Source organism: Theileria parva, chromosome 1, assembly GCF_000165365.1.
Source record: "Theileria parva strain Muguga chromosome 1, complete sequence, whole genome shotgun sequence".
NCBI classification, from domain to species: domain Eukaryota; phylum Apicomplexa; class Aconoidasida; order Piroplasmida; family Theileriidae; genus Theileria; species Theileria parva.
In genome coordinates, this window is record NC_007344.1 from 1,536,031 (window position 1) to 1,560,952 (window position 24,922).

The 24,922-nt window shown below is 33.6% G+C and overlaps 14 protein-coding genes across 14 annotated transcripts; 7 read left to right on the plus strand and 7 right to left on the minus strand.

Moving 5' to 3' along the window:
• Nucleotides 1–45: 45 nt before the first annotated feature.
• TpMuguga_01g02710 (Sybindin-like family protein) lies at nucleotides 46–607 on the plus strand (the record flags this gene model as incomplete). The annotated part of the gene is made up of 2 exons (XM_061305262.1): nucleotides 46–352; nucleotides 426–607. 2 exons carry the CDS (start codon nucleotides 46–48, stop codon nucleotides 605–607), a joined length of 489 nt encoding a protein of 162 aa, XP_061161997.1.
• Nucleotides 608–644: 37 nt separating this feature from the next.
• On the minus strand, nucleotides 645–3,494 carry TpMuguga_01g00724 (MutS domain I family protein; the record flags this gene model as incomplete). The annotated part of the gene is made up of 5 exons (XM_761152.1): nucleotides 645–1,466; nucleotides 1,497–1,685; nucleotides 1,714–1,950; nucleotides 2,015–2,596; nucleotides 2,628–3,494. 5 exons carry the CDS (start codon nucleotides 3,492–3,494, stop codon nucleotides 645–647), a joined length of 2,697 nt encoding a protein of 898 aa, XP_766245.1.
• A 148-nt stretch (nucleotides 3,495–3,642) lies between these two features.
• On the minus strand, nucleotides 3,643–5,152 carry RNR2 (Ribonucleoside-diphosphate reductase small chain C; the record flags this gene model as incomplete). Its single annotated transcript, XM_061305049.1, has 6 exons — nucleotides 5,017–5,152; nucleotides 4,630–4,799; nucleotides 4,338–4,599; nucleotides 3,924–4,200; nucleotides 3,778–3,893; nucleotides 3,643–3,744 (listed from the first exon to the last, which is right to left on the minus strand). The coding sequence occupies exons 1-6, from the start codon at nucleotides 5,089–5,091 to the stop codon at nucleotides 3,643–3,645; spliced, it is 1,002 nt and encodes a 333-aa protein (XP_061161623.1). The 5' UTR covers nucleotides 5,092–5,152.
• Nucleotides 5,153–5,280: 128 nt separating this feature from the next.
• TpMuguga_01g00726 (translation elongation factor EF-1 subunit alpha) lies at nucleotides 5,281–6,886 on the minus strand. Its single transcript, XM_761154.2, has one exon. It carries the CDS (start codon nucleotides 6,655–6,657, stop codon nucleotides 5,311–5,313), a length of 1,347 nt encoding a protein of 448 aa, XP_766247.1. The 5' UTR covers nucleotides 6,658–6,886; the 3' UTR covers nucleotides 5,281–5,310.
• Nucleotides 6,887–7,507: 621 nt separating this feature from the next.
• Nucleotides 7,508–9,809, plus strand: gltX (glutamate--tRNA ligase; the record flags this gene model as incomplete). The annotated part of the gene is made up of 10 exons (XM_761155.2): nucleotides 7,508–7,977; nucleotides 8,037–8,120; nucleotides 8,152–8,233; nucleotides 8,286–8,392; nucleotides 8,449–8,592; nucleotides 8,664–8,798; nucleotides 8,929–9,257; nucleotides 9,343–9,409; nucleotides 9,442–9,574; nucleotides 9,608–9,809. 10 exons carry the CDS (start codon nucleotides 7,508–7,510, stop codon nucleotides 9,698–9,700), a joined length of 1,644 nt encoding a protein of 547 aa, XP_766248.2. The 3' UTR covers nucleotides 9,701–9,809.
• A 56-nt stretch (nucleotides 9,810–9,865) lies between these two features.
• CRK2 (Cell division control protein 2-like protein) lies at nucleotides 9,866–11,151 on the plus strand (the record flags this gene model as incomplete). Its single annotated transcript, XM_761156.2, has 6 exons — nucleotides 9,910–10,048; nucleotides 10,078–10,221; nucleotides 10,332–10,491; nucleotides 10,566–10,699; nucleotides 10,787–10,956; nucleotides 10,989–11,138. 6 exons carry the CDS (start codon nucleotides 9,910–9,912, stop codon nucleotides 11,136–11,138), a joined length of 897 nt encoding a protein of 298 aa, XP_766249.1.
• An 86-nt stretch (nucleotides 11,152–11,237) lies between these two features.
• TpMuguga_01g02670 (uncharacterized protein) lies at nucleotides 11,238–11,673 on the minus strand (the record flags this gene model as incomplete). Its single annotated transcript, XM_061305255.1, has 4 exons — nucleotides 11,238–11,280; nucleotides 11,310–11,356; nucleotides 11,387–11,486; nucleotides 11,516–11,673. 4 exons carry the CDS (start codon nucleotides 11,671–11,673, stop codon nucleotides 11,238–11,240), a joined length of 348 nt encoding a protein of 115 aa, XP_061161998.1.
• Nucleotides 11,674–11,852: 179 nt separating this feature from the next.
• On the minus strand, nucleotides 11,853–13,208 carry Dnajb9 (DnaJ domain protein; the record flags this gene model as incomplete). Its single annotated transcript, XM_061305196.1, has 7 exons — nucleotides 12,925–13,208; nucleotides 12,626–12,802; nucleotides 12,426–12,592; nucleotides 12,127–12,341; nucleotides 11,978–12,030; nucleotides 11,907–11,946; nucleotides 11,853–11,877 (listed from the first exon to the last, which is right to left on the minus strand). The coding sequence occupies exons 1-7, from the start codon at nucleotides 12,947–12,949 to the stop codon at nucleotides 11,853–11,855; spliced, it is 702 nt and encodes a 233-aa protein (XP_061161999.1). The 5' UTR covers nucleotides 12,950–13,208.
• On the plus strand, nucleotides 13,187–14,984 carry Herc2 (Regulator of chromosome condensation (RCC1) repeat family protein). Its single transcript, XM_761158.2, has 6 exons — nucleotides 13,187–13,437; nucleotides 13,515–13,554; nucleotides 13,585–13,638; nucleotides 13,669–14,583; nucleotides 14,697–14,830; nucleotides 14,863–14,984. The coding sequence occupies exons 1-6, from the start codon at nucleotides 13,357–13,359 to the stop codon at nucleotides 14,959–14,961; spliced, it is 1,323 nt and encodes a 440-aa protein (XP_766251.1). The 5' UTR covers nucleotides 13,187–13,356; the 3' UTR covers nucleotides 14,962–14,984.
• Nucleotides 14,985–15,187: 203 nt separating this feature from the next.
• TpMuguga_01g00731 (Protein kinase domain protein) lies at nucleotides 15,188–19,906 on the minus strand. Its single transcript, XM_761159.2, has one exon. It carries the CDS (start codon nucleotides 19,788–19,790, stop codon nucleotides 15,231–15,233), a length of 4,560 nt encoding a protein of 1,519 aa, XP_766252.1. The 5' UTR covers nucleotides 19,791–19,906; the 3' UTR covers nucleotides 15,188–15,230.
• An 836-nt stretch (nucleotides 19,907–20,742) lies between these two features.
• Nucleotides 20,743–21,909, plus strand: UBC27 (Ubiquitin-conjugating enzyme E2 K). The gene is made up of 8 exons (XM_761160.2): nucleotides 20,743–21,047; nucleotides 21,085–21,180; nucleotides 21,213–21,290; nucleotides 21,351–21,501; nucleotides 21,536–21,605; nucleotides 21,635–21,686; nucleotides 21,718–21,762; nucleotides 21,797–21,909. The coding sequence occupies exons 1-8, from the start codon at nucleotides 21,009–21,011 to the stop codon at nucleotides 21,857–21,859; spliced, it is 594 nt and encodes a 197-aa protein (XP_766253.2). The 5' UTR covers nucleotides 20,743–21,008; the 3' UTR covers nucleotides 21,860–21,909.
• A 63-nt stretch (nucleotides 21,910–21,972) lies between these two features.
• Nucleotides 21,973–22,632, plus strand: TIM23-1 (Tim17/Tim22/Tim23/Pmp24 family protein). Its single transcript, XM_761161.2, has 3 exons — nucleotides 21,973–22,115; nucleotides 22,149–22,208; nucleotides 22,266–22,632. The coding sequence occupies exons 1-3, from the start codon at nucleotides 21,992–21,994 to the stop codon at nucleotides 22,607–22,609; spliced, it is 528 nt and encodes a 175-aa protein (XP_766254.1). The 5' UTR covers nucleotides 21,973–21,991; the 3' UTR covers nucleotides 22,610–22,632.
• TpMuguga_01g00734 (UEV domain protein) lies at nucleotides 22,624–23,998 on the minus strand. The gene is made up of 6 exons (XM_061305050.1): nucleotides 23,749–23,998; nucleotides 23,463–23,698; nucleotides 23,075–23,431; nucleotides 22,862–23,037; nucleotides 22,731–22,833; nucleotides 22,624–22,701 (listed from the first exon to the last, which is right to left on the minus strand). The coding sequence occupies exons 1-6, from the start codon at nucleotides 23,858–23,860 to the stop codon at nucleotides 22,630–22,632; spliced, it is 1,056 nt and encodes a 351-aa protein (XP_061161624.1). The 5' UTR covers nucleotides 23,861–23,998; the 3' UTR covers nucleotides 22,624–22,629.
• A 39-nt stretch (nucleotides 23,999–24,037) lies between these two features.
• GRX5 (Glutaredoxin family protein) lies at nucleotides 24,038–24,913 on the plus strand. The gene is made up of 4 exons (XM_061305051.1): nucleotides 24,038–24,428; nucleotides 24,461–24,493; nucleotides 24,536–24,637; nucleotides 24,674–24,913. The coding sequence occupies exons 1-4, from the start codon at nucleotides 24,141–24,143 to the stop codon at nucleotides 24,863–24,865; spliced, it is 615 nt and encodes a 204-aa protein (XP_061161625.1). The 5' UTR covers nucleotides 24,038–24,140; the 3' UTR covers nucleotides 24,866–24,913.
• Nucleotides 24,914–24,922: the final 9 nt, after the last annotated feature.

Here is a 24,922-nt window from a genome sequence, read left to right on the forward strand (position 1 = left end):
ATGGGGGTTTGAAATCTGAATTATTTTATATTTCTATCACACAATATGGTTGAAATTTACAGTTTTTACATATTTTACAGGGTCAAATTAATTTACTCCAATCTGTACAACAATAATGTAAAAAATGCTATTGAAAATCTAACACATTCCACCACATCTCATAATTCCTCAGATGTCGATGGATACAAGACTTACGAGAAATTATTGATTGGTTTTCTGAATGGTCTGAAGTCATTTAGTAAGACTATCTGCGAGATTAATGAGATCAACAACTTCAAGGGCATCTCTACCTCTTATTTCAACACTTGTACTACACATGAATATAAAATACATTATTTCGAGACAATTACAGGTAAAACTCTCCTCTTGTGTATCTATATACTATATTTAATTTTCCCAATCCTAGTTATGTAGATTTCTATTAGGTTACAAATTAGTCTGCTTAACTTCGTGCGACGTTCCTAGTTTGGAGGACACTCTCAAGTTTATTTACACTGAAATTTTAACCAACTTAATTATTGTAAACCCTACCTATATCGTGGGTTCTACCATTGAATCCACAGATTTTGACAAGTTAATTAAAAAATCGCTTTCAACTAATATTTAACAATTTTCTTCAATTCACAATTAGTTTATTTTACACATTAGTCTACACATGGTATATGGTGTTGTTGTCCATCTCTTTTCGACAACGTTATGTACAGATTCGGATATTTGTACGTGAATTGTATTATTTTCTTCTCAGCCTCTTTACACTCTCTTCTGCTCTTCAACTTTACCAATATCGCCTCCACTTTATCAAATTCTACCATTAACCCACTCTTCAAAATTTCTCTAGTGTTTTCATCATTACTTATAATTCCAACATCCTCAGTTGTACTTTCCCTATTATATAAAAAGTGTAAATAATTGTTTAATTCCTGATTGTAATTGATGAACTGGTCCTGGAGATATTCACTCAACTGAGCATTTTTTTTACTTCTATGTCGTTGCAATCTACTCAGAATATCACCTGTTTCACCAACATAAACTATCAAGTTGCCAGTTTCTCCATCTTCAATAGTATCTTGATTATCTATCTTATTAGGCATTCCATTAAAAATTAGGATGTACAGTACTGGCGAGTTTGTAAAGCTTGGGGGAGGTAAGTTATCATGGGATAGATGCACCAAGTCACGGTCAACATTAAATCTTGTTATATTGTACAAATAGTTTATTAGCATATTCACTTTATCAACAACTTTAGGATCTAACCTTTTCAAGGCTCTGTTAATCTTTTTTTCACCTACCTCTCTAATGTTCTGGGTATTAGTGTTGGTATTCATTGGGTAATTATCGTGTTTGGAAGGACAGTATAGGCCAAGATTACTTAAAATTGAAGTAAAAGACGAACTTTCTTCCACTTCTGTGGGCTTATCTAGGGTCCATTGATTTAAAATTGCATGTGTAACATGTTCGTAGAAACTCTAAAAATCATAAATTTGTATACACAATACCTGCAGTGTTACTACAAAGTGTAAAACTATTTGTATCACTTGTTTGTAAGGATTAAGTGACTTTTGTAACTTTGAGATAACCTCTGAAACTCTATGATCTAGTACTTGGGATTCGTTAATGTACTCCAACAGCCTTAAATTTACATCATCACTCACATAACAACTAATTAACTTTTTGTCTTCAACAACCTAAAACAACGTAAAAATAATTAATTACCTGTATGGTGTTCAAATTCACATGGTTAACTTTACTGGATAATCTCTTTAGGTATATAATGTTATCGTTATAGCGTATATCACTAGTCATGTTATTCTTGAAGTATTCACTAGCATTCCCGGGGTCGGAGTCAACAAACTTGGTGTAAATTTCATTCAATAATCTTTCAAATGAACGTTCAACTCTGTTCAACTCATTAACCAACAAATCTCTCCTTATCATCTCACTCTTATTCATCTATAACCAGTATGATCAACTGATTAAAATTTTAAATAATTATTCAAACTATTTAGTAAACTACCTTCTGTATCAGTTGACGGGTTAGATTATTTTGCGGTTTTGGATGTTTCTTGTCCCAGTTTTCTGAAACATATGAATTCACAACCTTATTCATTTTAGCAAAAATTTTCTTAAAATTTTCGTACTTGACACTCACATTCAAATCGTTAAGAACAAGATCAAAAAGTAGGGGAATAAGTTTGTTAGGGAGATTTTCTGAGTAATACTCATACACATCAATTAGTGAAATAAGATTTTCTAGGCTCAATTCATCCAGGTTGTAGACGTTTTTAACTTGGACCATTGACACTGTTAGACCTGAGAGTATCTTATTTATCTCCTGTATTGTTCCACTCAACTCCTTTGGGTATCTATACAGCAGTCTCTTAAAGTACTTTTTTACGTAACTGGGTGAACTTGGTGATACAACTTGTTCGTGAAAGTCGCCGAGTTGGTTAATAACTCTATTATCCAGGTAATTAAATTTCCCAGTTTCTAAATTCCCAGAATCCACTCTCTTAACCTTAAAGTTAATTTTTATGTTAAGCCTCGTTATAATCTCCTGTAAAACTGACATATGAAATGAATCTCCGATACATCCACCCTAAATATTAACTATTCAAATATTTTGTTACCTGCATAATATGATAATGTAGAACGTTTGGCAAGTTTTTGAAGACTGATTTTATCCTAGCTGATCCATCTTGTAGAATAATTATTCTGTTATTAAGCTTATTTAGGTAATCTTCAACACATATTTCATTTAAGTTATTGTATATTGATACATCACCTTTCAAATCTATCACGCTAAGACTATAGCCATTCTCATCAAATCCCAGTCCAACCACTTTATTATCACTTTTAGACACAGAATCTGTGGTTATTTCAAATCCTTCCAATTTATCATTTGATTCTATAGTTGGTTTTATATCACCGGAAATACATGTTTGAGTTTCATCCCTATCATGGTTTAATTTGTTTGAATAGTAAATGTTAGAGAGGTAGAAGGATTTATTTTCACTTGTAAATATGCTCCCATTTACCAATTCTTCATACACATTTACATCAATTCCAGCATTTAGTAATTTATTCACGACTTCTTCTAGCTCTGTAACAGGAAACTCAACCTGTGCAGTCCCTCCTAGAAATTCTAAACCACAATGTTCCACTAAAAGTACTGAATCTGTATCAAATGACTCATACTTCTGGCCATTTCTTAATAAAATTACATTATTTGGATAAACCTTCTTCTCTGATTTTATGAACTGCGACAAGAAGTTAACTTTATTGTTTCCTAAGTATGGATTTCTCAGAGATAACACTTCCAGCATTTTCCTTGCATTTTTGTTCTTTATTTTGAGCACATTTTCGTTCAATAGCAGGGCTTGCTTATCTAGAATCTTTTGGTTACACAGCCCAACTGAAATGTGTAAATACTTCTTAAAAAGTAATTTACATTTTAAGGGATGGCCTGGCGTCCCTTTAATTATTCTACAAAACATCTATCATATACACATTTTACTATTTTACTACACTAATATCCAGCACATTCAACACCACAACTACACATATAATTCTCATGGATATACACACATAATTTGTATAAACACATATAATTGTAAATAAACATATAGTTTGGAGAATATCAATTTAAAATTCCAAATCCGTTGAGAACTTTTGTTCATGGTGATTCGCCATGATTCCAGCCTTTTGGTATTCTCCTACTCGTTTTTCGAAAAAGTTTGTTTTCCCCTAGAATTTCCATGATCAAGGACCACTACTTACCTGAACTGATATCAATTGCATCCAGTCGAATGGGTTTGTAACGTTGTATACCGGTCTAACTCCTAGAGCCTGTAGGAGTCTATCAGCCACGAATTCAATGTATTGCGTCATCAATTCTATAAGACAATGAGTTAAAATTTTCTTACGTGAGTTCATTCCTATCAAGTCACAGGGTAGAGAGTCACATATATAACTCCTCTCTACCACAACAGCCTCCTTAATTATTTGCTGAACTGCTTCTTCTGGCAATTTATGCTTGAGGTTATGGTATATGAAGCATCCGAAATCTGCGTGTAGTCCTTCGTCCCTCGCAATCAACTCGTTACTGAATGTCAACCCTGGCATCAGACCTCTTTTCTTAAGCCAGAAAAGAGCACAAAAACTTCCACTAAACAATATTCCCTCCACTGCTGCATACGCCACCTAATCCACAATTAATTTTTACACTAATTATTCCAACTAATTCTACACTAATTCTACAATAGTTAAGTATAATAATTCTACACTAATTCTACACTAATTTAACAATAGTTAAGTATAATGTTGTGATAATTGTGTACAATTCTTTCTGCAAATGAGTTTTCATCTGTGATCCACTTTTTTGCCCAGTTTGCCTTATCTTTTACCGCGTCAATCGTCTCAATTGCCATGAACAGTCTCCTCTTCTCAGCCTCGTCCTTCACGTAGTTTTCTATCAACAGACTGTAAGTCTCTGAGTGGATGTTTTCCACTGCTATTTGAAATGAGTAGAAGCTCTGTGCCTCTGGAATCTTCACGTCCCTCAGAAACTTCAGGGCTAAATTCTCCAAAACAATCCCGTCGCTAAATATTCATAAAGTCCTTTCAACACACCTTGCTGCAAAAAACGCCAATACGTTTGTAATGAAGTGGCGTTCATCTTTATTTAGCCTATGCCAGTGGTTGTAATCCATTGAGAAATCGATTTCTTCTGCAGTCCAAAACGACGCTTGGGCCTTCTTGTACCACTCCCAGAACTCTGGGTACACAATTGGAAACAAACTCTAAAACCACGGTTAAATACTCCACCAAAGTTTAAAAATTAAAAATTTTATACTTATTTTCTTAAAATTACCAAAATTTTAATATAATTATTGGAAATTGAGTTAATTTTTACACATCTTATTCAGTGAAGTATTTCATGTTTGATTAACTCATTTAATAGAATATAAATTTGAAAATTAATGAAGTTATCATTATTATAGCTGACTGAGTCGTTACCGTTCTATTTGGGTTGCGATTGAGAAGAAACTCTTCGGCTTCAAGTGCCTTCATTCTTTCGCTGAGAGTACTCATTTTTACTGCAGAATTTTAACAATTTAGGTAAAAAAACTAAAATATTACTGTTTAATTAATATTTACAAATTATTTTTTTTATTTCATTCCTTACACCGTTACCCCGCCTTATAATCCACGACGCATCAAATTACGAAAACATTGATATTGATAATACAATAAATAATGTGAATATATATTATGTAGTACTGTGTAGAGGTAATAGATTATAAACTTCATTTACTTTTTGGATGCTTTGAGAGCTGATTTGGTGACCTTGGCAGAGGAGCCAGGTTCCTTCTTTTCTACAGTCTTAATAACACCGACGGCAACAGTTTGTTTCATGTCCCTGACAGCGAACCTACCGAGGGGCGGGTATTCTGTGAAGGTCTCGACGACCATGGGCTTGTTTGGCTTGAGGGTGACCATAGCTGCGTCTCCGTTCTTGATGGTTTTGGGGTTTTCCTCCAGTGTCTTTCCGGTACGTTTGTCCATCCTCGAGTGGATCTTATCGAACTTACACGAGATGTGGGCAGTGTGACAGTCGACGACTGGTGAGTATCCTTCCTTGATGGTTCCTGGGTGATTGAGAACTATGACCTGTGAATCGAATCCATTGGCCTCCTTTGCGGGATCGTTCTTGCTGTCAGATGCAACATGGCCGGCTCTAATGTCTGAGGTGCTAACGTTTTTCACGTTGAAACCGACATTATCACCGGGGAGAGCCACTTCAACAACTTCGTGATGCATTTCGACGGACTTGCACTCAGTTGTGATTTGGCTTGGTGCAAAGGTTATAACCATTCCTGCTTTAAGTTGACCAGTCTCAACCCTTCCTACCGGGACAGTTCCAATACCTCCAATCTTGTAGACGGCTTGAATTGGAAGACGCAGAGGCTTATCTACTGGTCTCTTTGGTGGTTCCATAAGGTCAAGTGCCTCGACTAGGATTTTCCCCTTGTACCATGGCATCTTGTCTGACTTGTCAATCATGTTATCACCGAGGAAACCTGAGATTGGGACGAAGGGTACCTTCTCTACATTGTATCCAATCTTCTTAAGGTATCCGCAAACTTCCTTCTGGATCTCGTTGTAACGGTCCTCCTTGTAGTCGCACTTGTCCATCTTGTTGATGGCACAAATCATTTGCTTAACACCAAGAGTGAAAGCTAACAAGGCGTGTTCTCTGGTCTGACCCTCTTTTGAGAAGGCGGCCTCGAAACCACCACTCTCTGCCGGGACAACCAACATTGCGACGTCTGCTTGGGAGGTACCTGTGATCATGTTCTTGATGAAGTCACGGTGTCCGGGTGCGTCGATAACGGTGTAGTAGTATTTACCAGTCTCGAATTTCCACAGGGTAATGTCGATGGTAATACCTCTTTCCCTTTCGTTCTTAAGTTTATCCAAAACCCAAGCGTACTTGAAGCTTCCCTTTCCCATGTCTGCGGACTCCTTCTCGAACTTTTCGATAGTTCTCTTATCAATTCCACCGAGCTTGTAGATCAGGTGACCTGTCGTCGTGGACTTTCCACTATCGACGTGGCCGATAACAACCAAGTTGATGTGAGTCTTTTCCTTACCCATCTTTTTGGTTTATAAATATTTTAATAAGTGTTCTTTCCGGGCTTAAAACTAACAATTTATTATGTTATAACTTAGTCTCGAAAAAGAAATTATTGAAAGTAATGTTAAACTGCTTTATTTCACTAAAGTATTAAAACTTCGACACAATTTTAAAAAATAAACTGGATCCTAATAAAAAAAGACTATCAATATTTTATATAATATAAATAACAATGACTGTATATGTGAGGTATTAAAGTACTACCGTGTTTGTGGGGGCGATTAGTTGTGACTTGAAAATTCCGTACGTACTCACTTCTCGAAATTATTAATTACCCACCTCAATTTGCTAAACAAAGATCCAACTCAAGATCAGTATTAAAAATTCAATAGTTTCCTGGTCAATTCTTAAAACACACCTTAAAATTTATCGTCTTAACACCTCCCCTTTACTATATACTATTTTCAGACAAATAACTAAGTCTTTTGTGTCCCATACTGTTTATTACTACATTTTATCGCGTCTTCCATTATAGGATCGAGATAATCTTTATGTATACTCTTAATATTCTATGGTTTATATAATTCTATGATCATACAATTTTATTATTTTTTCAACATAATCGCACACTTAACACCTTATTTTTAGGGAATTTATTAATTTTACATTTTAATCTTTTATATTCACTGGATTTTTCCTGCCTAATATTTTTATATATTAATCATCAATTTTCCCTGGATTCCACCTCCTCATATGCTAAACAACATACCGACACATCTCACTCATTTATTATCATTATGTTTATCCAATTATAATACAATATTATCATAATACTATTAATTAATTAAAAATTTGAAATGTTATTTTATTATGTGTGTTTGTTCAACTCTTTGGACCATATACAATGTGTTACACATTTTCCTTCTTTTAACCCCTTACACCCTATCTTATCGGTTTAATAATATAAATTTTAATAATGTAAATGGTTCTAAATCCTTCTTTAACCCTTGTTTTATTAATCGCAAAAACTCCACTACTCAACCAAAATTACAACTCTCTAATCACTCAAATCCTCCAACACATGACAATAGTGCTAATTTACCGCACAATGAAAATCGTTTAACTTATGATAACTTTTTAAGTGATTTCAGAAGCGAAGAAGTTAGAGTTAGATTCGCTCCTTCTCCCACTGGTCCTCTACACATCGGCTCTCTAAGAACTTATATATACAATTATATATTTGCAAAGAAGAACAATGGCAAATTAATACTTAGAATTGATGATACCGACTCTTCAAGAAATAACCAAAATAGCCTTAAAGATATCTTTTCTTCCCTAAAGTTTGTGTAAATTATTACTAAATAATATAATTAAGTTTTATGGTTAATAATTTGTTTAGTTGGATAGGATTAGGATGGGATGAAGGTGTTAATAGGCTAAACGGAGACATGTATTATCAATCAAATAGAAAAGAAATATACAAGTAATTTATTTTTATTTTGTCAATTTTATAGAAAATTCGCTCAAAAATTAATTGACAGTAACAAGGCATATTATTGCTTTTGCAAAGAAAACTTCTTCACAAAATTCCTCGGAGTATTTTTAACCTATTTGCATAGTTTTTAAAACTTTATTAACAAATTTTTAGAGGATTTTCAAGTTTAAATTTAACTATAAGTGTAAAAAGTGCTCTAAGTTATCCCAAAATGAAATTAAAGCAAAGCTGAAAAATCTCAAATTTATCATTCTTCTAAGGTTTTAAATAGATTTTATTCAATTCCACTGTTTAACACACTATATAAATTGTTTAGAAGTGAAGGCGATGAGTTTGACGACTTTATTTTAGTGAGAAGAAACGGCGTTTCTACGTACAACTTTAGCAGTTGTGTAGACGATGTTCTCATGAATGTATCTCACATAATAAGAGGCTCAGAACACACAACTAATCTCCACAAGTACCACTTTACACAATTTTAATTATTTCACCAATCCACACATGAATAATTCTATATGAATAATCTCATAGGCAACAGTATTTGTTTAAATTATTGGATTATAAATGTCCAAAATTTGTACATTTGCCTCTGCTCCACGATGAGCAAAAGACTAAATTGAGTAAAAGAAATCCAAACTCCAAAGATTACACAATTACTCAGCTAAGGTTAGTTCAAAACTGCTCAAAATTTCATTAGGCTTAATGGGATTTGCAGACTCCCTCTGATAAATTACTTAACTTTTCTAGGAACTAAGTATATTACAAGGTAATTTTAATGTTAATTATATAATTATAGTAATGAGATATATGAAGTCGGCGATATAATTAAGATGTTTTCATTTGACCTGCTGAATAACGAGCCTGCGGTTTTCGACTATAAAAAGCTGTTACACCTAAACAGAAGATACATAAACAGCTTGAGTATTGAAGGACTGAAATCCGAGATTTTAAATTTTGCACAGTTTTATAATGAAAATAATGAGGAGGGTGGTAGAATGAACACATCACTAGTAATGGACCAACTACTTGAAATATACCAAAAGAGACTAGTAACTCTGAGCGACTATTTTAATCTTGTAAACTCAGCTCTAAGCTACAATTATGAAAATTTAACCAAAAATAAAGGTAAAAACTGATTAATAGTATAAAACACAAATATTGGAGTTATATACATATATATCGAACTACTTAGTAGTATATATATGTTTAGATGAGGAATTGGACCCTGAATTTAAGGTATGGCTGAAGTTTGAGTTAAATTTGATATTTGAGAAGAGGTAAACGTTAGTGAAAACTAATTAATGTTTAGTAAAAACGCAGTTGATTTACATGCCAACTTTGCGAATCTTGTGAACGAAGCCATGGTTAGCGGTAAGAAGAATCTGAAACACCTAAGATTCCTTCTAACTGGAGAGGAAGTTGGACCATCTCTAATAGATCTGGTATGGTGAGTTAAATCTAATAAATGATTTCAGATCAAAACCTGGAAGATTGTCCGTGAATGCCGACTGGAGAATTTCGCAAATTTGGAGCAAAGACTAATTAATATTAGAGAAATTTTAAAATAAATAAATTATCTTCCATTCATTGAATTTTTTATTAAAATTTTACAAGGTTTTAATGAGTATTTATTCTACATGTTTTGGCATCACCTGACAACGGACGTGTATAGTGATTTATAGAATATAATTTGTTTATTCTATGCAAATAGATGTATAATGTTAATCCGGGCATCATTTAGAATTTCTTAGATGTTTTGATTCAAGACAAAAACGAAATGAGGCGATATCACAAGATGGAAAAGATTGGGGAAGGTACCTACGGAGTAGTGTACAAAGCCCAGAATAACCATGGAGAAATTTGCGCCCTGAAAAAAATTAGAGTCGAAGAAGAAGACGAAGGCATTCCTAGCACAGGTTAGTCCCATTATTCTCACTTTTCTTAGCCATTCGGGAAATTAGTCTTCTTAAAGAGCTTCATCATCCTAATATTGTCTGGCTTAGGGACGTTATCCACAGTGAAAAATGCTTAACTTTAGTTTTTGAATACCTAGATCAAGATTTAAAGAAATTATTAGATGCTTGTGATGGTACCATTTGACAATATTTCAGATATTTATACATTCCTCCTGTAATTTTAACGAATATTCTCTATAATATTGTTATCCAATCAAAATTTGTTGATATAATAATTTGTTAGGTGGTTTGGAGCCCACAACTGCAAAGTCGTTTCTGTATCAGATCCTCAGAGGGATCTCATACTGTCACGACCACAGGATTCTACACCGCGACTTAAAGCCCCAAAATCTCCTAATTAACAGAGAAGGCGTCCTAAAATTAGCAGATTTTGGACTAGCAAGGTACTGTTGACATAATTTTCACAATTATTTACATTAATCTTAACTACATATAAGTATTGTATATAACATTTTAGGGCTTTTGCAATACCTGTTCGAAGTTATACTCACGAAGTTGTGACTTTATGGTACAGAGCTCCAGATGTCCTCATGGGTTCTAAGAAATACTCAACTGCAGTAGATATTTGGAGTGTTGGATGCATTTTTGCAGGTAAACTCATAAATCATCTAATTTACATAAAATTTACATAAAATTAAAAAAAAATTTGCATAAAATTAATAAAAATTTAATGTTTAGAGATGATAAATGGAGTTCCACTATTCCCAGGAATATCTGAACAGGACCAGTTAAAGCGAATTTTTAAGATTCTCGGCACTCCAAGTGTTGATTCCTGGCCTCAAGTTGTCAACTTGCCAGCTTATAACCCCGACTTCTCCTACTATGAAAAACAGTCGTGGTCCTCAATTGTAAGTATTTACTGTTTAATATCACATTTTAGGTACCAAAGCTAAATGAATCAGGCATTGATCTAATTTCAAGGATGCTCCAGCTGGACCCGGTCCAGAGAATATCCGCAAAGGAGGCTCTCAAACACGATTATTTCAAAGATTTGCATAGACCTCCTGAATTTCTAAACGGTGTACACTAATCTATTCATAAATAAATTATACAACAATATGTATCGACTGGGTTATATAGTAGTCAGTTCCAACCAAATTACACAACAGTTTAATAAGGTTTATGAGAATTAATTGTTTTGTTGAGATGGTCTTTTTTGTAGTAAATTGAAACTAAAATTGTAAATTCAGCTATTAAATACCTTTCCAGAATCTTTATGTAACTTACATCTTCCTCCATAGTCCATTCCTAATAATAATAAAATTAGATTATCAATACCTTATTGGTTAGGGTACACTGGTAATGCCTGGAAGCCTCTCCGCTGCATTTTTTTGTCATATTGTGAGGGAATCTACGCATACACCTCACAAGTTTAAGCCTTCAAAAGGTGAAATTATTGAAAAATACCATGTTGCTGTGCAAGGATGGGTTTTACTAGCACTACGCTGTTGTTTCTGAAGCTTAAACAGAATCTCATTCGCTTGCCACCAAAGGATCCTTGGAGCCCTAACAGTGCCTTTTAGAATGTTTTTAAGAATAACATTTCCTGGTTCTGACCCGGACATTGAACATTTATAGTACAAAATGTTAAAATGATTCCAAACTCATGGAATTCTCAATTATAAATAATTTACAAAAAATATAATTTTAAAAAATTATTTAAAAAATTGTTTTATTAAAATTAAAAATATTTTAATTACGGAGTATATTAAATTATTAGAGTACAGTTTAGATTAGTGGTGTGTTATCGTCGGTCAAACTCGGGAATCCTAAAATTTTAAATGAAAGTGAAAAATACCTATATCTTCTCCCATAAGCATCAAATGTGTAAGCTCGTCCTGAGTATTTATAACATTTTCAACTAAATACCATAGGAATCGTATACTATTTGAATTTTTGAACCAGCCCTCCTAGTACCAGGCCTAAACTATGTTACAGAGGATGTTATTATTCACAATGTTATATACAATGGAATAACTGCATACAGTAGTATATAGAGTGAGCAGTAGGAAACTAACGGATCAGGCCTTGTGAAATAGAAGACCAAGCCTAGAGGGAACATAATGAGAGGAAGAATCCTATTGAAGAGGTAGAATAAGTACTTGATGAAGGTGGACGGATGAGAATATGACTCAGAAAATCTATAAGTTCTGGAAGGGTTAAACGATCCCAAATTATTAAAGAATCTAATCTTGAAGATATTCTCAAAATTCGACAGTTTCTCATTCTCCTTCTATATAAAGTTGACAATTTGTCAAATATAACTAATAATAACAGTATTATCTAATGTTATATATAATTGTATGGGTTAACAAACTCTAAATTTCTCTTCCATTTGTTCCCACTCCCTCCTTAGACGTTGAGCTTCAGCTTTAAACTGACTCTCAAAACTATCATTTTCATAAGGAGTTTCAGTGTAATTGCGATATTCTCTATTAACGTTATATCTGTAGGCTTGGCCAGTTCTAGACGAAGGTCCAAAAACTAAATTTTAATATTAAATTGCGTTAAAAATACTTGTTGCAGAGTCATATTCCTTCCTACGATTGGCATCATATAGTGTGTTATAAGCTTCCTGGATCTCCTTGAACTTAGATGGTGCAGAAGGTGAAGAGTTTAAATCAGGATGGTATAATTTAGCCTTCTGAAGATACGCTTTTCTTATATCCGTCCGACTTGCGTTTTTTGCAACACCTAACCACAAATATGAAATTCTTAATAATAAAGTTATCTAATAACCTAAAAATATAAAATAAAAATTAATAAATTATATAAATTATAATAAAATCAATGTAATTATAGATAGAAAATTCTACCTAGAATTGAATAATAGTTCTTCATATAGGAGAAAATTTTGAGAATATTTTATATTTAACAAATTTGGGCTGAATTCCATCTTAAATCTTTAATTTACAGGTGCCATATCTAGAAGATACGAGTTTTTCAGTTTATCAGTATTTGTTCAGAGGAAGATACATATTTGAGGCACAAATAATATACAGAATAAAATAAAACAATAAATTAAGCAAAATTAAAAGAATTTGACTTTTCAAAATTTTAACCTACCAAAATTAATCACCCACATGTGTATCATGTGAAGGCTATAAAAATTAGTAAAAATTAAAAAATGCTAATAAAAATTTTTAATGTTTTTAATGTAAAATATGAACGTTAAAAATAAGAGAAATTTATCTTGTTTTTAATGAATTATTCCTAAATATGAAACTAAAACCTGTACCATATAAGTGATGCCATCACATTTACCTCAAAAGCCCGTAAAGAAGTTAAAGAAACCCGTAGAAAGCAGCTCTGGAAATTTAATAAACACAGTAACACTCTTTGTTAATTATTTATTCCTAATTTACCAATAATTTATTAATATTTTATTACTAATATACTTTTTCAGGTGACTGTTAAAGCTGAACCTATAGTTTCTACTTCAAACAGTTAGTTTAACCATTTATCTAATATTTTAGTTCATGTAACTCCTCAGTATAGCGACTTAAGTACTGTAATATATGTTTGGGGAGGTAAGTTATAGAATTTCATAAAATGTGTAGATAACCCTGGGAAAGCGGATGAAAGCTCTGGCTCTTCAGCCTCTGAGTACTGGACTCCTACAATTTATCGGAACTTATCGGATGTTAAAATCACTCACGTTTGTTGTAGTGAATCGCATATGTTGTTTTTGACCTCCAAAAAGCTCATTTACACGCTCGGTAATGGAGATTACGGCCAGCTTGGGCTTGGTAAGGGTATAATCCACGTTTCCGAGCCTACATTTGTCAGTAAGATTTCTGATGTGAAACAGATCTGTTGTGGCAAGTTCCACTCAGTTGCTCTTGTTGAAGGCGGCAGACTCTTCAGTTGGGGTCGAAATGACTTTTCCGGCCACTTGAGTGGGTTTGCCACCTTTTCACCCAAGGAAATTTTAACTAATCAGGAGAGCAGTCCGGGCGTTAAAATTGTATGTAAGTGTGTATCTTCCAGTGATTTACAAACCATTGCTGTTTGCGACGAGGGCCGCTGTTTGTACTTTTGGGGCATCGCTTTCAACGGTGAGCGTATTCAGCACCCAAGGTTATTTTTTTCCTTTGCGAGTGAGCGGATTTGTCAAATTGGTGTTGGAACTTCCTTCGCTCTCGCTTTAAGTGAGCGTGGCATTGTTTTCAACTACGGTGACGGTACTTATGGCGAGATTTATTCCGAAAGCACAATCACCAACTCCACTCCTATTTTCTCTCGGATAAAACACAGTTTGATTCAAAACATCACTCAAATCGCCGTTGGCAGCAGACATGCTCTCCTCATAGACGATAATAAAAATGTCCTAGCTTTCGGTGATAACAATTATGGCCAGTGTGGCACTTCTCAAGGCCACCACGCTGCTCCTGTAATTGTTGAATTCACCGACGCTAACTTTTTACCCAAATATGTCTACACTGGTAACAGAACTTCCGCTTGCATTAATTCAGGTAACAATTCTATCAAATTATTATCAAAAATTATCAAAAATTATCAAAAAATTTTAAAAATTATCAATATATATCAAATTATAATTACTAATTAATATTTAATTTGATGTTAGGAAATCAATTGTTTCTTTGGGGTCATTCTTCTCACCATAAATTAATCTTTACATCTTCTGTCGACATTCTAATTCAACAGCAAAAGCAGCCTGGCGTGTCTATCATTTCAGGCTACAAAAACTCAGTAAATCAAGTTAGTTTTACATCATCAAAATCTATTTTTAGCCTGTACTAATATACTCTTTGTTACATGAGAAAATCACTTGTGCCGGACTAGGTCCCAATTACACTGTTGTTATTTCTGGACAAGGTAAAACCAGTTAAAAACCTAATTTCTTACACATATATATGTTAGTATGTTATGGTAAATGTTTGTATTTTATTTTTATATTAATTTGTTATAATATGCCATGTATATACACACATATATATATAGGTGTATATTAGTATTAATATACTAATAGCATAGTTTACATACTAATAGTATGGCTTACATACTAATAGTACAGTGTATATAATAATACTATTATAAACTTTGTTATTGTGTGTAAAATAAGTTAATATATTAAAATTAGTTGGGTTTGTACGAAAATTCACTCTAGTTGATATTTATGCCTGTTGAGCAGGTACAACTCGCGAGATAGCAAGTGGGAAGTGTAGGTGCTAGTGATTTGCCGGTAATTTAAATTGTTTTCAATCTTTAATTTCTTGAGTAATTTATAAATGATAAACTCGTCTCCGTACAATTCCCTAGACTTGTTCATTAGCATATCATACTCCAGGTTATAAATTATCATCTTTAAGCTGTCTTCAGGAGTGTCCTGCACACTCGCCGTTAAATTACTACTTGAGATGTAAACGTAGTAGTATAAAGGGCCCTTGTACCATGAGTAACTATACTTGTCATCGTACAGGTTCAGATCACTAGAGTTAATGTTTTCGTACAAGTTGTAGTACTTGTTTACGAAGATTTTATTATTGTGGTCGATCAATTTAAATATATTCCTGCTATTGGTGAAGAACTCGTGCCCAAGTATTTCTATCGAGTTTAACCTTTCACTGGGATAGTATGATAACAAATTTGTCAACAAGTTTATCAGTAAATCATATTGCGCCCTTGAACTAGCTTGAGGTACCGACTCCTGAGAATCTTCACAGGGATTAAACACGTCTTTATCTTCAGACTCTGGATTATCATCACTCTTGGGGTACAGTTTAGAGTAAATTAGCCTCAGAAGCTTAGACTTTCGGACTTTAAACTCGTTATTGCACACATTGTTAATGTAGGTTGACAACATCCTATTCTCGTCATCCACCAGCATCTTGTCCTTACTTTTGTAAAAAATCCCATTCCCGATGTTATTATACAGGATATTCTTTATATTTGAACTCTTAGAACCAGCTAATTTATGGTTATCCTTCAAGCCTCCAACTCTCGACATGTTATGCCTGATATTGCCAGTACTACGTTTAGGGCTAACTTTACTAGTTTTGGGAACAGGTCTGGGGGTGTTAATAGAGGTGCTCGAGCCTAACCTATTAGCATTAAGTTTGCCAACACCACCACTGTTATTGGCACTAGTATTATTCCTGGACGTTGTATTATTATGCCTGGATGTTGTATTATTATTCCTGGATGAAGTGGTATAGTTTGTTGTGTTGGTGTTGAGTCCGGACGCTGTGGTAGAATTTGAGTTTTCAGAGGCCTGAAAGTTTAAGTCGCAGTCGAAGTTGTCGGTGATGTACAAGTTGAACAGGTTGACGTTAGCCAAGTCATCCAAATTATTGAAATCGTAGTGTATCATATACTTTACCAGCTCGGTTATTATGATGCCCAGGGACCAGATATCGCTCTTATTACTTGTCTTGATGTACCTCACGTTATTTATTTCCACCATTTCATTCATGTTCTTGAGGCTATCATAATCTTTTAGGGGATCCATCTGAGAGTTTTCCTTATCACTCCAGTTACCGTCACTTGTTTGACTTGCAGAGTTGTCCTTATCAAAAAATATATCTAATGAACTATCATTGTTGTTGTTGGTGGTGTAAAAATAGTCCAGCAGTGCTCTGTTGTTATTGATTCTCTTATTGAGAAACTCGTCGTACAGCAGTGTCTCTGGTGAGTTGTACTTGAGTGTCCCGATATTATATGACAGTAACTGTGTGTTTATCTGCTCCATGTACTCATTCATGTGATAGTTGAAAATATCGTCGTCATCGTTCATCTTAACGTTTCCTGAATATTGAGCTGTTGTTTTGGCAAAATTAGTCGGCTGAGTGCTAGCAACAATGTTCTGAATATTGTTGATAAAGTTATTTGGCTGTAAAAGGATCGATGAACCAAAATCGGAAAGATTTAACTGCCACTTCAAAGGGTTATACTTATCCTCTTCAGAACAAAAGACCAGTATGTTATTGAGCTTAATATCGGTATGCCTCAGTATGTTCCCCTGGAAACAGTTGTGTATATATATGATACTATTTATTATCTGTATCAGGATATACTTGATCTCAATTATAAACAACCCATAAAACTTCCAATTATTCCTCTTCTCACTTGACTCGCCATTATTTTTGGTACTCGTGTCTAGGTTACGCTTGGTGCTGGTGGTAGAATTACCCTTGTTATTAATGGTATTTGTCCGGTATATAATTAGTTTAATGAGCATTGAGAGTAAATCGCCTTTTGCTCTGGGCAGTAGTAGTTGATAAAGCTTATTGTTATTGTTGTTATACAAAATCCTGTAACTGATTGGTTTTAGTACATTCTGGTTATAGTGTAGCATCATTTCCTTTTCTCGAATGTATTGGTACCTGGACATCTCTCCATAATTATTATTTATGTTCTTTATAGCGCATTCGTATATTCTCTTCTTCTCCATTGTATCAGCAGTAGCAGGGGGACCGTTATTAGGTGCTGTACTTGTATTTTCCGTAGTAGCCGCATCAGCAGGCTGAGCTTCACCTTCATTATTTTGATTTTTCTGATTAATGAACCTCAAGAGAGCCAGAGAAACTGTAGAAAAGGACCCGTAACCCAGCTTCATCTTCCTATATATAATCACATTAATGTCATCATTCCACATTTCACTTGAACAATTTCTCTCCAGCACCTTATCATCCATTCCCATTCTTGCAGAATCCATCGGGTTAGCGTTGGTTCTAGTACGTTGATTCTTCAGTTTATTCATCACTACATCTTTTGAATGGGGTGCCGTGTTAGGAACATGGTTATTATTAGGGTTAATTAGTATGTACCGTTTCCTCTTCCCGTTATTGTTGCTAGTGTCGTTGTAACTCCTCTTATTCCTCTTATTTAATGTGTAATTTATCGTCTTTATTAACTTGTCGGAGTTTGACTTGATCATCTCTAAACCCTTCAAGTTTACTGAGCCCATTTTCTTGTTCTTTGGAGTGCAAATGTTATTATAATCGTCCTCCTCCATCCTCCGTGACATACTTACACTACTCGTTCCTGCATTGCTCTGATTATTGTTCAAATTCATTTGATTGTTTTGTTCCAACCTGCGATCGTTTACACTATTGTACAAATTAAAATTATTACTCGATTCTCCTCTCTGATCAGTGTTAACTGTATTGCTCGGTTGCGATCTGCGATCAACATTAGATGCATTGCTGAAGTCAGGCTGACTTCTTTTAAGTTTAAATTCACTAACTTTACTCTTTCCAACTGGTAATTCCTTCTCGTGTTCGCCTATAACTTGGTCCAACACCTTGTCTAATACAAGCGATTCTTCTGGGGCATTGGCCTCTTTTGTTTCTGATACCTTATCCTCTGATACCGGTTTCGGTTTGAAACGAAGATCTTCTACAGGCTCTGGTTCCAACATGTTATCTAGTCTCAAATTATCCTCCACTGACACTTCTGGATCAATTGGTTTATGCTCAGATGTTACTTCAGATTCTTGTGAGTTATCTCTCAAAACCAACTCATGGCCTTCAGGGTCCGATAAAGCTCGTTTCGGGTCTGACTGAGAGTCTTCAAATTGCTCATTCGGAGTACTTCTTTGTAATATCGTACTATTACCGTAAGAGTCCAACGTGTTACTACTGGTCGTATTAGTTGTATCACTGAACTCGTTAAAGAAGTTATTAATCATTTGACTGTTGTTAAGGTTACAAATGTAGGTGTTAAACTTTACGATATCGTTCATTTCAATTTCATTATCCAGACTCTCCTTTATCTTGCTCCGGAGCTTATCCTCCACCTTCTCGGTATGCTTCTTTAATTGTTTAGAGACGGTAGCGTCAGGTGTGGAGTTATTGGGTGCGGAGTCAAGTGCGTCAGTAGTCGAGGCGTTTGAGCTATCGTCAGACACATTTGAAGCGGTACTCGAGGTATAATTTGTGGCTGAATCATTTGGACTATTAACTTCATTATTAGTTCTAGTTCTACTCTTAGTGATAACTTCACTAGCATCAATGTTAATGCTGGCAGTATTAGCGTTTTCAGTTTTAGTATCAGAAGTCTTGTTATTTCCACTGGTATCCCCCCTTGATCTGGATTTAGTGTTACTAGTTTTAGAGGCAGTATTACATGTGTTTAAGAGCTGTTCGTAAATTTTTTTCGATTCGATAAAAAAGTTATCATTATCAGAGTTGTCTTCATCTTTTATGTTTTTAAACTCATCTTTACACTTCATCGAGTTGCCCTTATTATATAAATTTATAACACTCTGTACATCCGGCTCCTTTTTCACTACTTCCTTTCTGCTTGATATATTTACAAACTCCAATTCAGAATACTTCTGGTCACTTGTAGGATTAGTCAAACACACTTGAGAATCTGTACATAAATCATTTTTTACTTCCAGATCAATTTCTACATCTAGATCTTTATTTTCAGATCCGCAGCTAAAGATTTTAAAATCATTCTCAAAACCTAACCTAGTATTAAGTTGATGTGTAATATTAGTGGCAGGAGTGTGGGTAGAATTATGGCCTGTAAACCCACTGCTACACAATCTACCTTGAATATCTAATAATATTTCAACATAACACTCTTTATACTCTGAAGATTTATCATTTTTTCTCTTTTTTGCCTTTTGATCATCAAGATTTTCGCCATTGTCCAGGTTTCTCTTTGAAACTCTACTTGAACGTATACATGAGGAACACAATCTTTTCATTATTTTAATCACACATTGTGACAATTATTTTTTTGCGATTTTTATTAAAATTTCAGGGGTGAATGGAGTTTTATCATCAGCAATCTACATTTGACAACCAACACATCATTTATCTACACATGATTCTAAATGACTTGTAAAATACTTAATATTCTGTAATCAAATAAAATTATTATACTAAACCACTTTCATCACTAAATTTAACAAAAAATGATTCACTAGAATTATTAAAATGAAACAGGTTCCAAAAACGTCAAAATGGAATATCCTGAAATAAACATTAAAAATACATTAATTAAAATCAAATTCTAAATTGTTATAACCCAAGTTATATGGAACACAAATTAACCTCCTTAGACACAATAACATCTATCATACCACGATAAATAATAAAACATCATACACCCATACACACTAGGATCAATCAACACTATTTTATTTTTTAAAAGAAGAATTTTTACATATAAATATACTTTAAAAACATTCAACCACCAGCTTTTCTTTACTCCAGTTTCCTACCTAATTTCCACAACATGAAACTTTGTTAGGATTCCTTCTTCAAATTTCTCGTTACTAAAATCTACACCAAGTCCCTCTTAGATCCAAATTATTATTTTTTCTACTTAATTTATCATAATTTTGTTGTTTTAGAACTTTTCCACGACAATACTGTTAGTGATACTACATTTAACACATTGCAGAAATATAGTATTAATCCCGTTTTTTCTCTTTAAAGGTGTTTAATAATACCTGATTTATGATGTGTTAGCATTCCTACACAGATTCCAGTTATTTACTAAAAAATCATCTATCTTCGCGAATCTCACTTTACCAAGTATAAATATATACATTATAATTATTTATATTCACTTTAACATAATATTTTGTTCTAATTTTGATACACTTAATTTCATTCTAATGTGCATTACCACATCATTAGTTTAGTGTTAGTGTGCATATTTTTAATCAGTTTTTTTCAAATACTATTTTAATGCCCATTTTATTCCTTATTTTAGAAAACATTTAATCCTGTATATGTATTTTTATAGCAATTAACTTTATTTCTGATCTTCCATTTTTTTACAACCAAATCTCCCCCTTTTCACATAAATTTTTTGAAATTAATTTTTTTAAACTATGTATTAATAATATCTATGTATTATAAGTGTTTGCAAATTAAATATATTTGCGCTTAATTGGAATCTAATCTGAAACAAGATGTATATGGAATCTCGGGAACATTTACGTCTAAAAAGAGTACTTTTACTCCATCTTTTAATGTAAAACTTTTCAGGAACTCAAGGATATAGAAAACGAAAATGATTCAACAGTTGAGGCATACGTAGTAGATAATAACATCTTCAAGTGGAAGGGGCATATACTCGGACCTGTATGTGATCGTTATAAATATGAATTATTTAGCCTGGAACACCTTATGAGGGAGGCCATTTTACTTTGGACATTTCTATCCCCGAAGATTACCCTTACAGTCCCCCTGTGGTACATTTCACCTTATATATAATACCTCACCCATTAATCATAATAAAATATAAATTTTAGATAAAATTCGAGACTAAAATTTGGCACCCTAACATATCTAGTGAAACTGGAGCTATCTGTTTAGACATTCTAAAGAGTGAATGGAGTCCAGCCTTAACAATTAGGACCGCTCTAATATCAATCCAGGCACTGCTTTCAGCACCTGAACCTGGTATGCAATAAATAATTATATAAACTATGTTTAGACGACCCTCAGGACGCACAAGTTGCTAATATGTACAAAAGAAACTATAAAGAATTCGAAAATACTGCAAAGTAAATTTAAATATTGATATTATTCTCAGGCTGTGGACCAGTACCTTTGCAAGAAGCCGGGACGAAAGTAGAGAGGGGAAGGTTAGGAATGATTTTATTAAGCTGTTTTTAGATTAATTTACTTTTGGAAATTGGAATTGATCGAGAATCGGCTGTGGTAAGTTAAAACATTTCAAAAGTAATTCATTCAGAGAGCTTTGGAAGAAAACGGATGGGATACAACAGTAGCAATTAATAGACTTATGGATGCGTAATGAGCCAAAGTTGATTTAAATTTAACTGTATTAATTTTTTATATAAATTATTTTTTATTCTATGCCATTCAACATCGTTCCCACAATACCCAAAGATTCCATACAATATATTATATAAATTAATTTTAATAAATGGGAGATTATTTAAACGTTGGTAGCATAAATCCAAATTTGGAAATTCTTGAAAAAAAGAAATCGCAGTCGAAATCGGACATTTTAGGAGGCAATTTAACAAGTCGACAATTATATTTAACAGGTACTATTTTCTTTAAAAATTATAATATTATAGGCTATGGAAGACATTGGGGAGAGAAATTAACCTATTCAGTGGGCTTAGCCTATGGATCTGGTATTTTATTCATTCATAATAATTAATTTTATCCCAATTAACTATTGATAATTCTAGGAATCCTGTGCGGGGGTTCATTCGGGTTATTAAAGGGAATTTCAAAGGGAGGAGCTACAACTAAATTATTTGTAAACTCAATTCTGAATAATTGCAGTACCTACGGCCCGAAATTAGGGAATAGATTAGGATGCCTAACTATAATATATTGTGGAATAAACAGTCTTGTAAAAACAGTAAGAGGCTCAGACGAGAGTGATAAGTACAGTGCTCCCATAGCTGGACTTCTCTCAGGAGCAGTTTATAAGCTTTCAGGACCACTCGCAGCAACTGCAAAGTATTCACTGGGCACTGGGCTTGTATTCACAGCTATAGACTACGCATTAAGAAACTCTTTCATTTAAATGTAATTTTATAAATTTAATTATATTTGGTTTAAAAGGTCTTCTCTTCTCAGCTTAGATGAGAAAAACTCATAACTCAGTCTCCTCATTTCCTATTTCATATATTATGGAGTTAAACTACCTTAACATACGAAGGTGTGGATATTCGTTTATGCCTATGAGCATCGTGCAGGAACTCGAGCATATCATTATAACTGGCCTCATTTACAATCAATTCAGCTAATCTAAGGATGTAACTAAGAGTTTTCTTACTTTTCTGAGTCTGGATCCTTGAACTTTACAACATGTTCAATTTCCAAGTCGCCATCCTCAAGTGATGAGAGGACCTGCTTAGAGTTGGTGAGATTCCTGACCAACACAGCGACTTCCTCCTGCAAACTTTCAGCGTTTTCAAGCGCATCAGAGTTCAACTCATTCTCAAGCTTACCCTAAAAATATGTTAAATCAATTATAAGTTGAATATACCTCAACTTCGTCCATCTTTAAATTCACGATGTTTAGCTCTAAAAGAGCGTCGACCCAGTTGAGAAGTATCTTCCTGTGAAGCTCGTACTTGTTCAAGTTATAATTGTACTGCTTAATCACATTTTGTCTGTTCTTTTTCAGCAAGGTTAAGATATTCTCGTGAGCGTGTTCAACTAGGATCCGGTCCCTGTCTGAAAGCTTATGTTTACCAAATGGATTTTCAGGCATTGGCTGGTTTAGAATTTGATGAGGGGATTGTGGCAATTGAGCTTTTAAAATAGTCTCTGGAGAGTTTGAGAAGGTGAGAATAGGTGACATTTTGTTAAAGGCATAATGCAAGCAGTCAACGGCTTGCACCTAATAACAATGTGTTAATAGAATATAATACCAATTTGCTAGTGTGGTTCCATTCATCCAAGTACTTCAGAGTTACATTCCCACGAAGGTCAACATTAGGGTGATTTTTAACTATTTTTATATTATGGCCTCGAATCCAGAATAAAGGTGTACTGAATGGATAGTCAGAGAGAACCTGAATCACCAAAGGTGCGTTGACGGTAAATCCAGAAAATGTATAAGGGACAAGTCCAACAATATTGAGCCTATGGCCATCAAAAGAGGTACCTAAATATGTGTTAGTAAATATGTGTCAAGTAAAATATCGTTACACATACTCATTGAACATTTAAAGTTGTGGTATTTCAAAAACAGCCCATCAAGGTCAATCATGAGCATTTCATAATTACTGAAATGTTTTTTCAATTCTGACTTAAGGTTAGAATCCATGGATTATAAGCTTAACAATCAGAACGCATGAGAAGAGGTTAAAATTAAAATACAAGAAACATTAAAACAAAATAAAGAATATGAAAACTTTAAAAATAATTTTTAAAAACTACGTTTTCAATAAAAAATTCTTTAAAGTGTGTATGTTACTTAGTTTAAAATATATACAAATGAGGCTATACAGTAAGGAAATAAACATACAAATAATTTATATAGTAATAATTAAATTTCATGAATTTATATTATTTTATTTATAAAATGAATATTTAAATGTAATATTATGTTAAATTTCTTTTCTAACTTTTATAACAGTTTCGTAAAATATTTGAATCTTATATATAGAAATAGACGACCTCATTTAAAGGTTGGATTAGTCAACTGTATAATATTTGGACCAGTTGAATTCTATAACTATGATAGGAATGAACATGTATCAAAAACAGACCTTTACTTCCAATCTAACTCACTCCACAAACCCTTCCAGACCAATTCATTGAAATATACACCAAATATAATCGCATATACTGAGTCGGATAATAAAGGATGTTGTAGTGAATCAGATTCTAAGGTATGATTCAACTTATTTAACTCGTTATACAGGATTATGTTCTAACCGATAGGGCATTTGAGAAGGTACATTTCCATAAAATTTGCACTCAAAAATTAAAAATTTAGATAAAATTTGAAATTGAAACTTATGAAGTTGTTTTATTCATGAAAGGAACTGCTAGGAAACCTGCTTGCGGGTTCAGTAAACAGGCTCTGGATATCCTAAAGGTATTCCAAATAACAATCACTTTAAATTAATTACAGGCACTTAAAATCGATACCATAAGGACTGTAAATGTTCTAGAGGACGAAGATGTTAGAAATGGGCTAAAGGCATACTCAAAATACCCTTACATACCACAACTCTATGTTAGAGGGAAATTTGTAGGGGGCCTAGAAAAAATTACAAAGATGTTTTCTGATGGAAGTCTTGAAAAACTTCTAAGAGATGGTTAAAATTTTATCTCTAGTTGATATATTTTAAAATAATTTCCTTAATTTCAATTTATATGT